Source organism: Neophocaena asiaeorientalis, unplaced genomic scaffold (assembly GCF_003031525.2).
Source record: "Neophocaena asiaeorientalis asiaeorientalis breed wild unplaced genomic scaffold, Neophocaena_asiaeorientalis_V1.1 scaffold78, whole genome shotgun sequence".
NCBI lineage: Eukaryota > Metazoa > Chordata > Mammalia > Artiodactyla > Phocoenidae > Neophocaena > Neophocaena asiaeorientalis.
The window spans coordinates 481,460-497,214 of NW_020175018.1; the positions used below are offsets into that span (position 1 = coordinate 481,460).

The 15,755-nt window shown below is 52.5% G+C and overlaps 1 protein-coding gene across 6 annotated transcripts in view; it reads left to right on the forward strand.

The window, feature by feature from the left end:
- Positions 1-7,312, forward strand: part of RGS3 (regulator of G protein signaling 3) — a 128,746-nt gene extending 121,434 nt beyond the window's left edge. For 5 of the 6 annotated variants that reach the window (XM_024762166.1, XM_024762167.1, XM_024762172.1 and 2 more), the window contains 4 exons: positions 3,948-4,049; positions 4,416-4,477; positions 5,099-5,265; positions 6,341-7,312. In XM_024762166.1, the coding sequence (XP_024617934.1) occupies positions 3,948-4,049; positions 4,416-4,477; positions 5,099-5,265; positions 6,341-6,526 (517 nt within the window). In that variant the 3' untranslated portion in view covers positions 6,527-7,312. Of the gene's footprint in view, positions 1-1,792; positions 3,849-3,947; positions 4,050-4,415; positions 4,478-5,098; positions 5,266-6,340 lie in introns of those variants that run through there. The other variant, XM_024762173.1, reaches the window with a different exon arrangement.
- Positions 7,313-15,755: the final 8,443 nt, after the last annotated feature.

Here is a 15,755-nt window from a genome sequence, read left to right on the forward strand (position 1 = left end):
CTCTGGCTTATTCCCCATGCCCAGTGGCCTAGGGGTAGAGGTGGAGAGAAGGGGCTGAACCCAGTCCTGCCCGAGACAGACACCCGTGAACAACGGGATCTTGGGACTTAGCAGCGGCCCCAGGGTAAGGTCACCAGGGTCCTAACCACCCAGTACTGCCCTCAGCATCCACTCAGAGTGAGGCAAAGTGCTGATTTAGTATCTGGAAGCCACAGGGAACCAAGCAGAAGCAACCAACCAAGTTGCCCTGGCCCTGTCCAGCTGCTAAGCCAAGCAGTGGCCAAGTGACCACGACAAGTTCTTTGCTCCCTCTGAGAAAGGGCTGACCAGACTGGTCTTGGGATTCCCCTTTCTCCTCTCGAGCTCTTGCATGCTAGCAGTCTTGGGCATTGCCAGAAGGGGGTGCTGCTGGCTCAGAGAGCAGATCCGGTACCTTCCTGGCCACTCCCTTCTCCCCCCTACCCCGGTCCCGCGACCGTTTATACTTTAGATTCCATTTGGAGGTTTGTTAGAGGTGCTCATTCATTAACAGAGCGTGAGTGGTTTCTTCTCAGGTCTCTTTGTACCTCGGGCCCTGGTGACTGCGGGGGGGTGGGCAGGGATGGGAGAAGGCAGTGAGGCACCTGGTGGCCCACAGAAGGAACCCCCTCCCTCCAGGTCCTGTAGTGCCCACCATTATGCACCAGTTGGGCCGGGGTGTGTGTGTACGTGTGTGGAGAACAGGAGTCCTTCCCAGGTGCCTCCTGCAACCTTCTTCCCTAACCTCGACCTTGGCTGGGGTCCACTCCCTAGAAACTCTTTCCCCAGCTTCCCCTGCCCTCTCCAGTTTCCTGCAGCAACCGTAGGCTTCTCTCACTCTGCAGCCAGGAGCAGTCACACTTTCTAGGGAAGGTAAAATGCACAAACAAAAATAATTCTTTGCACCAACCATCCGGTCCAGGCAGCATCAGAGCTGCCGTGGGTGGTGCTCCCAGGGGTGGAGCAGTGGAGGGCAGCAGAGGGCGGACATCCAGGGTGCTGGAGCTGCCCTGTTCCGCCAACTCTAGCCTTCTTTCAAAGTGGGCGCTGCCTTTTGACTGCCTGAAGTTCACATTCTTAAAAGCTTAGTCAAGGACTCTTAGAATCTGGGATGATAATAAAAATAACTTATGTTCATTGCGCTAGGCACTATTCTGTGTGCATTACATATATTATCTAATTTAACCTTTACCATAATTTTTATTTTACATTTCTTTTTTCTTATTTACTCTATTTTGCAGGTGAGTAAACTGAGGCAGAAAGAGGTTAAGTTACTTGTCCAAGGTCACAAAGCAAGGAAGTGGTAGAGTTGAGATCTGAAACCTGGCATGTTGGCTCTAAAATTATATATAAATATACATATATTTTTAAATTTATTTATTCAGAGCCTGTTATAATTAATTAATTATTTATTTATTTTTTTGTCTCGCCGTGCTGCTTATGGGATCTTAGTTCCCCGACCAGGGATTTAACCCAGGCCCCCTGCAGTGGAAGCATGGAGTCCTAACCACTGGACCACCAGGGAATTCCCATGGAGCCGGTTATTTTTTTTTTTTGTCTCGCCGTGCTGCTTATGGGATCTTAGTTCCCCGACCAGGGATTTAACCCAGGCCCCCTGCAGTGGAAGCATGGAGTCCTAACCACTGGACCACCAGGGAATTCCCATGGAGCCGGTTATTTTTTTTTTTTGTCTCGCCGTGCTGCTTATGGGATCTTAGTTCCCCGACCAGGGATTTAACCCAGGCCCCCTGCAGTGGAAGCATGGAGTCCTAACCACTGGACCACCAGGGAATTCCCATGGAGCCGGTTATTTTTAAGCTTGGCGCAGAACACCCTGAAGGAGGTCCACAGCACCCCAGCTAAGTAGCCTTTGAGCCTCTAGTGACAGGAGTCCATTCCCCAGAGGGCACTCATTCCATCTTTTCATGGCTCTGATTGGAGGAAAGTGTTCCTCTAGCTTCCTCTTGTGGGTCTCTGTTCTGCTCTCTGGGCCCACATGGGGACACATGAGGCACCTCTGAGCTCTGCCATCCTTTCTTGAGTTGCCCGTGTGGCAACCAGGGACTTCCGAGGACCTCTCCAGCTGTGCCCTGCAGCTGTGAGTCTGCCCAGCTGTGCATGTGGGAGGAAAGGCTTGTCTGGGCGGGGGCTTCAGCCTCCTCCAGCCACAGAGAAACACAGTGGTCTCTGAGCCAGCAAGGAGCCCAGGTGGATGGTGGCAGCATGCAGGCTGGACCTCAGGCAAGCTTCTCCTGCCCCCTGGGAGCGGGCCAGGAGCAGGGCCTCTGAGACAGAGCACTGTGCCCCAGGAAGCCGGACTCTCTCACTCCTAGCCACGCCAGGGCTCTCCGAGGGCCTTGATCCTCACCAGAGGGCTGCCAGTCCCTGGACTCCTTGGCCTTATCTCATTGGCTTGGAATCTGCTAGAGTAGGATCCCAATCTCTAATCAGCTGTCCCAGACCCTCAGGACAAGTATGAATTCGGCCTGAGCACTTTTGCCCCAGGCACTGTGCTAAAGCTTTCTGTGCATTTTCTCCTTGCCTCAAAACAACCTCGTCAGAGGGTAGGTACTATTAGCACCTGTGTTTAACAGATGAGAAAATTTGACCTTCAGAGAGGTTAGGTAACTTGACAAAGGGCACACAGTTGGTAACTGCTGGAGCTGGGATTTGAACCCAAGACTGTCTTGCTGCAGCACTGTAGCTTTTGACCTCCACCCTGGGCCACTTTCCTTCATTAGACAGGGTGTCCCATAGGTCTTAGTGCCCTTTGAAGCTTGAATAACTTCAGAAGTGTGCTCCCAACTTATAAAACACCTTTGAAAGTTCAATTATTCAAATTCCTTTTACACTTATTTAGCTTTGTGATTTTGATAACACATTTTTAATTTTACGCATTTAATTTTTGGTTAAGTCAGCATTTTTCATCTGTAATCAGAAGAACAGAGATCAAAAATTAAAACAAAAAATGTATTACTCAAAAGTCATAAGGCTAAATATGCAGGAAAAAATTAATTCATTTCAAATGACGTTTTTGAGAGTTTACAGGATTTGTACTTTTGACGTTATTCAAGCTTAAAACTACTGAAACTTTGTGGGACATTCTGCACGTTCATGGATGGATGTGTCCAAAGCCAATGACAGGCTGAGCTGTCTTCTGGCAGGAACTATTCTCTAGGAGGTGCCCAGAGTAGGGCTCTAGGGACCAGGGGGAGGCTAACATGAGCATGAGACACTTAACCCCTTTCTAGCCAGCAGCTTGCCCAGGGCTGAAATCTGCCTGGGGGAATGGCTGGGCTAAAAATGGTTCTTGGCTAAAAATAGCCAGTCCTGCCACCCAGGTGGGCAGAGCCTCCCCCTCCCTCCTGCCTTCCCTCCCAGCAATTTGCTGACTTGTTTTCTCCTCCTTCCCAGGGAGCTGCCATGGCAACGGGGAGGCCAGTCACAAATAATGGTTCTGGCTTCCTGCCTGGGCGGGCCCCAGAGGCCGCCCCTTACAGACACATGCCCCCTTTCACAGGCTCCCTCTCAGGGTTGGCCAGGAGGGATATTTTTTTTCTGCTCCGGCCCTGGTCCCTCCCATTTCCTGGCTCCTCCTGTCTGAGTCCCAGCCCAGCCTGTGCCTGGGAGTCCAGTCCTCCAGCTGGAATCCCAGCGAGCGCTCGGCTACAGCCCGCACCGTTGCTGCTTGGGACTCAGGTTGGGAACAGGAGCTTAGGGTGCTTCCAGCAGACCGTCCCAGGCAACAAGGTGGGGGGCCCTACAGCGATGCTCCGAGGCATGTACCTAACGCGGAACGGGAACCTCCAGAGGCGGCACACCATGAAGGAGTAGGTGCCCCTCACCCCAGCCTTCACCCTCCCGACCCTGAATTTGCGGCGGCCGAGTGTGCCAGGCTGACCGACCCCGTTTTCTGCTTCTGTCTCCAGAGCCAAGGACATGAAGAACAAGCTGGGCATCTTCAGGCGGCGGAACGAATCCCCTGGGGCCCAGCCAGCGGGCAAGGCAGACAAAGTGACGAAGTCATTCAAGTAGGTCCTCTCTGGCCCCCCTGGGCCCCCCTCAGACACTTACTGGTCCCTGTGGGAGCAGGGCTAGCAGTGGGGTTAGGAGAGAAGGCTGTTGGCTTGATCCGGCTCTGGGGCGATGGAGGCTCTCGTAGTGGGAGCCTGGTACCCGGCATAAGCAGCCCTCATGGGGAGATGCTGTCCTGGGAAGGATGACCAGGGAGGGGCAGAGGTGGGGATAGAAGTGATGCCGGCCCCAAGAAAGGGGGTGGGCCCCCTCCTGGGCTCCCCAACCGGGCTAAGCTACTTTGTGGGCCAAGGCAGCTGACAGAGGTCACCCAGCCCTAGCCGCCCCACTTCCCTCACTGTGCCCCTTGCCTCACCCCTCAGGCCCACCTCAGAGGAAGCACTCAAGTGGGGCGAGTCCTTGGAGAAGCTGCTGGTCCACAAATGTAAGTGGGGGCCAGCTGGCCTGTTCCCTCCCTGTGTCTCTCCCCCCCCTCCTCCTTTCCTCCTCTCCCAGGCCCAGAGAGTGTGTCTGGCTCTGCAGAGGTTACCTTTCCCTCTTTCCTGGGCCCAGTTAGGTGTCCCTACCATTGGGAAAGGCCGAGGCCCTTGGTCTGGCCTTGGAGCCGGCTCCTGCCAGCCCCTCCCTGTCCATGGGAGCTGGCACTGCCTGCCAGAGGCCGTTGGGACCTGTGTGCTCAGACCCATATTCCCAGAATAACAATAAACATTTCCACGTACTGAGGGCTTACACTGGGCCAAATGCGCCTGCCATCTCGTGGGTGGGAACCCCTCATCCTCACAGGGCTCCAGGAAATAAGGCTGATGATCCCCATTTGACAGATGAGGAAACTGAGGCACGGATGGGGAGTGACCTGGCCAAGGCCCACAAAGAGGCAATGGCAGTGGTGGGACTATATCCCAGGGTTCCTGGCTCTCATGAGTGGGTCAGTTTACTAAGATCCCAGCAGCTGCACCTGAGAGGCCCCAGGAGGGTAAGCTGGGGGGCCTGAGGACAGGAGGGGCTGGTTTGGCCCCTCACCCCAGGATCTGGGCTTCTCCTACAGATGGACTAGCGGTGTTCCAAGCCTTCCTCCGCACTGAGTTTAGCGAGGAGAACCTGGAATTCTGGCTGGCATGCGAGGACTTCAAGAAGGTCAAGTCACAGTCCAAGATGGCGGCCAAGGCCAAGAAGATCTTTGCTGAGTACATCGCGATCCAGGCGTGCAAGGAGGTGGGGCTTTGTGCTGGGCCCTCGGGCCCCCATCCCCTTGCCCATGGGGTGCCTGGAAGCCTCAGAGAGGAGCTCGGGAAGGGGAATGGCCAGAGTGACTCTAGGGACCATGTGCCAGGTTGAAGAGGAAGCAGGCTGGGGCCCCGGGAAGGACAGAATCCTGACTGATAACAGAAATGGCTACTGTCAGCACGCTGCTTGGTGCTAGGCACGTGCTAAGCCCTTCACGTATGAGCTCTCATATTTAACCCTCATGACAATGTGTAAAATAAGTTTTAATATTATTTTCATTTTAAAAATGAGGAGACAGTCTCAGAGAGCCTGACAGGTATTGGGTGCTTCCTGTGTGCCAGCTGTGTCTGTTTAATATGGACGATCACGCTTAACTTTCACAACTCTTTGAGGAGTGTACTATTTTATTTTAATTTTTAAAATTAATTTTATTTATTTATTTATTGGCTGCGTTGGGTCTTTGTTGCGGTGCGCAGGCTTCTTATTGCGGTGGCTTCTCTTGTTGTGGAGCACGGGCTCTAGGCCCGTGGGCTTCAGTGGTTGCAGCATGCAGGCTCAGTAGTTGCAGCACGTGGGCCCTAGGATGCATGGGCTTCAGTAGTTGTGGTGCAGAGGCTTAGTTGCTCCGCGGCACGTGGGATCTTTCCGGACCAGGGATCAAACCCGTGTCCCCTACGTTGGCAGGCAGATTCTTAACCACTGCGCCACCAGGGAAGTCTGAGGAATGTACTATTATGCTACCCTATACATAAGACGTTTGAGGCTCAGAGCACTTAAGTGATTTGCTTAAGGCCACACACCTAGATGTGGCACTACTGGGATTTGGACCTGGGCAGCCTGATCCTAGATGCAGTGATTTCGGGCCCTATAAACTCTACTACCCCTACAGCAAGTGACCGAGCCAGGACTTGATCCCGCTAACCTGCGGGCCTCCCGTCTGAACCTTAAGAGGTGGAGCAGAAGGGCTTGGGGGTGAGAGGCTGGGCAGGTCCTGTTCTGGCCCCTGGCCCCTAGGAGCAGCTTCTTGCAGGCAGCCTTGACCATGTCACCCTCTGCCTCCCAGGTAAACCTGGACTCGTACACACGGGAGCACACCAAGGACAACCTGCAGAGCGTCACGCGGGGCTGCTTCGATCTGGCGCAGAAGCGCATCTTCGGGCTCATGGAGAAGGACTCGTACCCACGCTTCCTCCGCTCAGACCTCTACCTGGACCTCATTAACCAGAAGAAGATGAGTCCCCCGCTTTAGGGGCCACTGGGGTAGAGCTCAGCGTTCACACCAGGCGGGCTGGGCCCCTCCCCACCTGCCTCCCTATCCCCTGCGACAGAGGAGGCAAGTGAGCCCCCAGAGGCTGTGTCCGGACAGACAGACGGACCTTTGGATGAGAGGCCTGGACCAAGAGAGGCCCAGGCCACTGGAGGAGTAGAGGGACTGGCCCCGTTGGGCCCCCACTGCCCTGGTACGAGGGGGCCCAAGGGCCCTGGCAGGTTAGGGGCCCTGGCTGAGCCAGATCTGGAGCTGCTGCTTCCTGCTGCGGAGACTTCGCAATGACCAAGTTCCTTAAAGAACTGGCTGATGGGCAGGGGGCCGAGGCCTGGGCCCTGGGGCTCTCCGGGGAGGGGGGGGTCACTCAGACTCACAGCTCAGACCCCCGCCTTGAGTTTTATTTATTTAAGCAGCACTCGGATGCTTGGCACCTCGTCCTGTAACAGGAAACCTTTGCCTCGTCAGTTTTCCTAACTTACAAGTGCAATATTTTAACCAGCGCCTTGTGAAAAGCCACCTCGCGAAGAAGGTGGGCACCATTTTCCAGTTTCAGGGGATCTGCTGGTCCCGAGCCCCAGTGGCGGATAGCTGGGCCTGCTGGACTGACAAGGCCCAGAGGGGCGGGGACTGAAGTCTGACCTCACACCAAAATCCAGCACCCCTGAGTGAGGGGTCCCCCGGGGCCTCTGGGAAAGCATGGCACCCTCAGACCACACAGCGGCCGAGTTCAGGAGCAAATAAAAGCCCTGTGTTATTTTTTGTTCTTGACCCTTTCTGTGTGTTCCTGGTTTCAAGGTTTCCCAGGGTGACGGGCTGGGACGGTTGCTGGGTGGGCTGTCAATCCAGCTTCTTCTCCTCTCTTGCCATCCCTGACAACCGCCTCCTCTGTGCCAGGTGCTCTGCCAGGCTTGTTCTACTTACCATCTCATCTTCACTGCGAGCCTGGGAGGTAGGGGTTATCCCCGTTTTACACATGAGGCAGGTGAAGCCCAGGCAGGTAAGGTGACTTGTCCAAGGTCACACAGCCGGCAAGTGGCAGAGACAGGGTTCAGCCTAAGCCCACCTGGCTGCAAAGCCTGCTCTCTGGATTGTCGTCCTCTACCAGCTACTGGATGGAGTCCTAGCTGGGCTGCTAACTGGCTCCGTGACCTTCAGCAAGTTCCTTCACTTCTCTGCCCTGCCACACACTGAGATTCTAGTGGAACTTTCAGGTAGCACAGGGATGATTGGTGGAGGTGGATGGGGCCAGAATCTCAGGCAGGTTGGCAGCTGCAGGCAGGCAGGCTCATGGAGGCCTTTAGGACAGAGGAAGAGCTGGGGAGGTCGGGATGGGGGGTAGGGTTCCCAGAGAGTCCCTCTGTGGCCCTGGGGGAGACTTCCTCCTCTGTGCCTAACAGGAGATACAAATTTAGGAAAGGCCTTGTTCGAAGCCACAGTTCAGAGGAGGCCCTGGACCCTCTCACTTAGAGGGGTAGAAGAGAGCCCGGCCAAGCTGATGCAAAAGCTGCCCCTGATGCCCACACGTTCCACCTGCCAGGGTCCGGAGGCAGGGACCAGGGTGTGGCCTGGGGCGGGGACTGGCTCAGCTGGGCTGACTTAGATGAAGGCAGACGGAGTGGGGGGCTGGGCCCCATCTCCTTGGAGCTTGTTGCCTGCGTGGGGTCTTGGGTTCAGGTCTGCCCACCGGGACTTGGAGATGCAAAGGATACGGGGCTGTGCAGCCACTCTCCTCCCTGCCTTCCCTTGCTGGTCTCCCTGAGCAAGGCCAGCCCCAGGTTCCCCCCTGTAGAAGGAGAGCATCAGAAACGGTGGTCTCTGGGGCCAGGCATACAATAGGTGCTCAATAGGTGTTACAGCTTTTCCCCTAGCACCAGCGTGTGAGCTTCTCCAGGACTGGGGCTGGGTCTTCTTCCAGGCACCAAGGGCCTGGCAGTGGACCTGGCCATTGAGCCCTGTTTGGCTTTGTAAATGGTGAAGGGCTTTCTCACGGCAGAGCTGCCAGTGCCTCAATGACTCTGGAAGGACGGGGGACAGAGATGTGCTCCTCGATCAGACTGAGAGAACCTCTCAGGTGTCCAAGCCTGAGATTTCGGGACCTAACAGCTGGAAAAAGCAAGGCCCACAGAGGCCTGCAACACAACCCCTGTTCCCCAAAATGGTAGCAGCAGAGCTGACGTCAGTGCCTGGGATTTCCGGGTCCCGGCCCGCCTGGCCTCGCTGTGGCATCCTCTGCTTGGAGGAGACACTGGGCCATCGAGGAGACTCACCTTCCCCTTTCTTTAGGTTCCAGGGATTCAGCCTCGGGCCGGGCCCTCCACCTTCCCATTCCCAAGTTACCATGGAAACCACCATCCAGGAGAACCAAGTCAGGCAGATGGAATTCCCATTTCGGAAGGCCCCACTGCCTGGTTTCCATTACTCACACATGGGGCCCTTGGCCTCCAAGCTGCTTTGGCTACACTGAACAGCTGGAGAGCAGCCTGGAAAGGCGCCTGGATCCGCCTGCCCTACCCCCGCCTGGGCTCCTGGGGGCCTTAGGCACAGCCCTCGCCACCTTAGGCCACAGTCCCCTTACCCGTATGTTATCTGGACTGCTCCCCATTTCTTCTTTCATACTTGAGGGAGGAGCAGGCCCCTTGGTCTCCATCTGGCAATCCCAGGCTGGTCGATGTGGGATCTGGGAGCTGTGAGGTCATCATGTCCGGCTCCCTTCCCAACTCACAGATGGGAAGACCGAGGCAGAGGTAGGGAAACAGCACTGTGTAAAGGTGCAAGGCCCAGGCCCTGGAGTCAGGCTCTAGGATTCAGCCCCTGGTTTCACCACTTACTACTAGCTACGAATCTTTGAAAAAAAAAAAGTCTTGTAGCCTCTCTGCCGCAGTTTTCTCATCCATAAATTGTGCATATTGGCACGTACCTCAGAGTCACAGTGGCTCAGCGAGGTCATTTGCAGCAAGTTTAGCTCAGTGCCTGGCACAGGGACGTGCCCCTCCAACACGAGAGGCCGTCGGCCACATCATTTTCAGGGTCACGGGGAGGCGGCAAAGCTCATTCTCTACCCTGATTAGTGGACAGGGAGCCTTTAGTCTCAGACCCCAGATCCCTGTCCTTCCAGGAATGGTTTTGCTGGAGGACAAAACCAGCCTGTTCCGGGGAGTAAGTTAGAAACAGTCTGTCCCTGAACCACTGCCCAGGCTTGGCCTGGCTGTGAGCAGTTGGGGTCAGCTGGCAAATATGGTATGAAGGGTGGAAAGGGGAGAGGGCACAGTGATGCCACTTGGTTGGATGCCAGTGGGAGGAGATTCAGCACTGGCCTGCCTGTGGCAACTTCAGCCGTTGCTTTGTGGACCAGTCAAGTCCCTCATGCTCTTGGCCTCTTGGCCTGGCTGGGGGCAGATATGGCCTCCCAGACTCTCCAGCATGGAAGAGGCCATCTGGATCCAACTGCTGCCTGGTGCTTGGGTCCCTTCTTGGGTTTCTACTTGCATCCCTCCTGGGACGGGGAGCTTAATACCTCCTGAGGCAGCTCAGGAGGGCCTGGGAGCCTCTTGGGGGTTCTAAAGTTCTTCCCTGGTGAAGTTGGGATCCTGGGGTGGGGTGGGGCAATGGAGGCAGGTCAGCAGTAGCCCCCGCAGGCCTCCTGCCCAGGCAGCCCCCCACAGGCTTGCCCAGTTCTCCCACTCCGCTCCTCCCTGCTCCCACCAGACTCCCCCCAGCCCCCTACCCCCACCTCCCTGCCTTGCTCCCCCTGGACCCTTTGCCTAATGTCTCCTCCCTGCATCCCTCCCGCTGACATCCTACCCTAGAAAGTCTCCGATTCACCTCTCTTCCTGCCGAAGCCTGCCCTTCGCCCCTGCCTCTCCCTCAGTGCTCTCAGGCCCTCAAGCAACAGACCCTGGGCCTCAGAGAAGACGCTTCTGCGCTGTTGTTTTCCTTATAATCTGCAACATCTGTGAAACATCTGGCGTTGCCTGTCCTCTCCCTGGCTGGGTCAGGCAGGAGGGAAGGGGGTACCCTGGGCCCCCTGCCGCCGGGAGACTCCTCCCTTGGGTTGGAGGAGACAAGGGGGTGCGGGAGCGCGGAGGGGGTTGAGGAAGAGCCGTGGGGCTGATCTGGGCTTGCTCAGCACGATGGGAGTGAAGGCATAGCTGGGGCTGGGAGAGGGCAGTGCCAGGTTGCAGATAACAGTGAGTGATGGCTGTGGCCGCACACCAAGGGCATTGCATGCCTCATCTCCACCAGGCCTCACAACAGGCCTGGAGAGGGTCTGAGTATTGTTTTCATTTTACAAGTGAGAAAGTTAAGGTTCAGAGAAAGTGGACAAGTATATGGTGGCTGAGTAGGAACTGGGACCCCAACCCTAACTCCCAGGCAGCCTCGCCTCCAGGCAGCCTGAGAGATTTGGTGGCTTGGTTCGGGGGCTCTTAACCCAGATTCTCCTTGGCTTGAGGGCAGAGCTTTTCTCAGGAAGGTGGACGAATGGCGGGAGCTTAAGTGTGGGGGGATATCTGGTCCTGAATGTCAGCTCTCAGTAGAGCTGTGTGAGAAGTTGCTTTACCTTTCCGACACTCAGTCATCTCGTCTATAAAATGGGAATGATAATCCCACCTCATGGGACTCTCGTGGACTCAGTGAGATAATGAATACGTGTAAACCCTCAGCACTGGGTCGGCCACGGAGGGCGGCCCACGTCGGGGTGGAGGGAGGAAGGGAAGCCTGGGGCTGCGACCGAGGGATCCAAGAGGTAAGGTCAGGCCCAGCCCCACCAGCTGTGCAGGGGGAAGTGGCCCCACCTCTACTCCACAGCCAGTTTTTAACTAGATGGCTGGTGACTCAAAACAAGGGCAAGGCCCCAGGAGGATGGCGTTGGGCCCCAGGCCCCAGTGGGCTCAGCCGAGTCCTACCTGCCGTTTCAGGGGCAACTGAAGAGCACGGATTCTGCCAGGCAGCTGCCCTACCTCCAGATCTGTCCCCAGCTCTCCAGTGACCTTGGATGAGGCCCCTCCCCTCTCCTGTTGTTTTCTTCTGGTTTTCCTCCTGTCTGAGGACCTTCCGAAGGGGCAGATGGCACTTTGGGTGATGTGAGGGCTGGGATTCAGGCCATGTGTGTTGGTGTATGGCCCCTTGGGACAATGCCCTCCACATCCTCTAGCCAGGCTGGGCTGAGGAAGGATCTGCTGGTTATTTATGCTCCTTCCCTTGAGGTAAGGTCCACACCCCACCCTGCCTCTGCCAAACACACACACTGAGCCCAGGTCAGAGCAGTCCCCGCAAGGAGCCCTCTGACTCTGACACCTTGGGCTGTATTTGCGTTTCCCTCTCAAGTGTTCTTGCAGGAGGACTGGCCCCATCCCTGGAGCCTGTCCATTGCAAGGCGGTGGAGAGCAGTGACTTGGAGCATGGGCTTTGGAGGCTGACAGACGTGGTTAGAGTTCAGGCTCAGATGCTTATTTGCTGTGTGACCTCAGGCAAGTCACTTAACCTCTTTGAGCCACTGTGTCCTCATTTATAAAGAGGGGGTAATAATAGCTCCCACTAATAGGGTTGTTGTGAAGGATAAAAGCAGCCTGTGAGCTCTCTGCATACAGCCCTTCTGCTCTGCTTTCGGGTCCTTGAACGCACCATGCTCCCTTCCACCTCAGGGCCTTTGTATGTACGTTTCCCTCTGCCTAGAACACTCTTTCCCTTCTCCCGTACTTGCTAATGATAATGGCAATAATAATAGCTAACATTTATTGAGCACTTAATATTTTCCAGGCAGGGTGCTAAGTATTTGACTGACACTTTCTTATTTTATGCTCACAGCAACCCCGTGAGTTAAGAGCCAGTGTTATTAACCACTACAGTGTAGTGTCCTGAGGATGTATTCTGGAGCCAGATCACTTGAGGTAACTCCCAGCTCTTCCACTCATTTGTGTGACCTGGGGCAAGTTGCTTCACTTTGTGGGCCTCAGTTTACCCATCTGTATTTGGGGATAGGAATAGCGCTAGTATCATAAGGTAGCTATAATGAGAATTAAAAGCGTTAACACCTGTAAAGTACTTAGAGCAGTGCCTAGCACATTGTAAATCCTATACAAGTGTTTAATTAAATAAAACCCTATTTCTCAGACAAGAAAACTGAGGCACAGAGAGGTTGTGCCTTGCTCAAGGTTACATGTTGACAAGAGGGGGATGGTTTTTGAGCTCAGGCTGACTGGGTCTAAGCCCATGCTTTTAAGCACTAAGCTGTATTCCTATCCTCTCTTCCCCTACAGGGCAGATTAGATGTCACTTCCTCAGGGAAGCCTTCCCTGATAGCCCTGACTAGAGGAGGGCCCTGCTTCCTGCTCACAAAGTGCCTTGTGCCTCTCTTTCATGGCCCTTGTTATAGATGGTAATTACTTATACATATGCGTTCACTTCATTGCTGTCTTTTCCTCTCAACTATAAAAGCCTTTGAGGGTAGGGGCCACGTCTGTGCCTCTTCTTACTGTTTTCCCAGCATTATTACATTGGCTGACACATAGTAAGTGCTTAATAAATACTTATTCAATGGATGGGAGGCATATAGTAGTCCTTAGCATGGTTAATAGTTACACAAAATAAACTCATGAAAACAGGTAAGAAGCTACTGTATAAGTAAAGATTGTGTTCTGTTGTGAGCGACAGAAAACATAAGAGAGAAGTTTGTAGCCTCTCTTGCATAAAGGAAATTGATATATACCAGGGCTAGCATGGCGTCTCCATGATCATCAGGAACCTAATTCCTTCTACTTGGTTGCTTTGCCATCCTCATATTGGAACTTCCACTTCATGTCCACAATGGCTGCTTGAGTTCCAGCCATCACTTCTGCATGTGGGAAGAGTGAAGGGGTAAGAAAGAGAGGGCAAAAGGTGGATGTCAATTATTTCTTAGAGAAGGCTCCCATAAACTGTCATATGACACTTTCCTTTATATCACATTGGTCAGGGTTTGGTCACAGGGCTGCACTTCATTACAAGAGAGGCTGGAAAATGTAGTCTGAATCCAGATAGCCATATGACCAGATAAAAACCAGAGGTTCTATTACTTTGGGGTAACAGAAGGGTAGAGTGGATGTTGGGGAACAACTAGATGTCTCTGCCACAGTCACCAGTGACAGACATCCATCCTCTTAGGGCAGTGGAGAGGAGACATGGCAAGCTGGCATGTACTAGTCAGCTATTGTCTTACTAATGCTGAAAAACAAATCGCTCCAAAGCTCGGTAGCTTAAAACGACAATCATTTATTCTCCCTTATGCTTCAACAAGTCAGCTAGAGTCAACTGATCCAGGAGGAGCTGGGCTGGACTTGGCTCTTCACTATGGGCTGGGCTCAGCTTTGCTCCATGCGTCCCTCCCCACCCCCCCGCACCCCGCGAAGGGTCAGCACCTACCTGGGGCAAGTTCTCACTGACATGAAAGAGGTTTTTGTTTTTCAATTTTGAAATAATTACGTACTCACAGGAAATTGTGCAAAGATAGTACAGAGAGGTCCCATGTGCCCTTCACCTAGTTTCTCCCGACAATTACATCTTACTTAATTATAGTACAATATCGAAACCAGAATCTGACATTGGTACTGTGTGTGTGTACAGTTCTGTGTCATTTTATCACATGTGTAGATTATGCGACCACAACCACAGTCAAGATACAGAACTATTTCACCACAAAGGTCTCCCTCAATATCCCTTTATAGTCACGCTCGTCCTCCACTTCCACCATCCCTAACTCCTGGCAACCACTAATCTGCTCTCCATCTCTATAATTTTGTCATTTTAAGAATGTTATATAAATGGAATCACACAGTATGTGACCTTTTGAGATTGTCTTTTCCGCTCACCATAATACCCTTGAGATCCACACGAGCTCTCGCGTGTGTCAATAGTTCAATCCTGTTTCTTGCCGAGTTGAGTAGTGTTCCTCGGTATGGAAGCACGGTAGTTTGTTTAACCATTCACTTACTGAGGGACATTTTGGTTGTTTCCAATTTGGGGCTATTACATATAAAGTGCCTATGAACAAGCGTGTAGGGAGTTTTGTGTGCACACAAGTTTTCATTTCTCTGGGATAAATGTCCAGGAGTGCCACTGCTGGGTCATATGGTTTAAGTATGGGTTTAATATTTAAGAAGCTGCCAAGCTACCTCTGACTAGATGACTGTGAGAGATCTCTGCATCCTTGCCAGCATGTAATGTTGCCCCTATGTTTTATTTTAGCTGTTAATAGGTATGTGATGCTATCTCATCCAGGTCTTAATTTGCATTTCCCTAATGGCTAACTATATTGGACATCTTTTCATGTACTTATTGCCGCCTGTATATCCTCTGGTGAGATGTCTTTTGCCCATTTTCTAATCAGAATGTTTGCTTTTTTACTGTTTAGTTTTGAGAGCACTTTATGTGTTCTGTGTATGAGTCCTTTGTGAGATATGTGATTTGCAAATAATTTCTCTCCATCTGTAGCTTCTTTTCATTCTCCTAATAGCATGTTTTTCAAAGCAAAAGCTTTGGATTTTGATCAAGTCCAAGTTACCAGTTTTTTTTCGTTTATGGATCATGCTTTTGGTGTTATATCTAGGAACTTTTCACCAAGCCCTAGGTCCTGAAGATTTTCTCCTACATTTTCTTTTAAAAATTTTGTAGTTTTACATTTAAATTCTATGATCCCTTTTGAGTTAGTTCTTGTATAACATGTGAGAATTAGGTTGAAGTTTATTTTTTGCATAAGGACATCCAATTGCTCCAGCATCATTTGTTGAAGAGAATATCGTTCATCCATTGATTTTTATTTTTTTAATAACAGCGTTATTGGGATATAATCACATATACAATTCACCTATTTAAAGTATACAACTCAATGGTTTTTAGTATATTCACGGAGTTGTACAACCGTCACCACAATCAATTTTAGAACATTTTCATCATCCCCTAAAAAATCTCCACACCTATTAGGAGTCACTCCCTCCCCCATACCCCTTCTCACTCAGTCCCGGGCAATCATGAACCTCCTTTCTGTCTCTACAGATTTGCCTATTCTGGACAGTTTATATAAATGGAATCATACAATATGCGGTCTTTTCTGTCTGGCTTCTCTCACTTAGCGTAATGTTTTCAAGTTCATTGTACTGTAGCATGGATCAGTACTTCATTCCTTTTTACGGCCTGATGATATTCCATTGTATATATCACATTCCAAATATCACACACT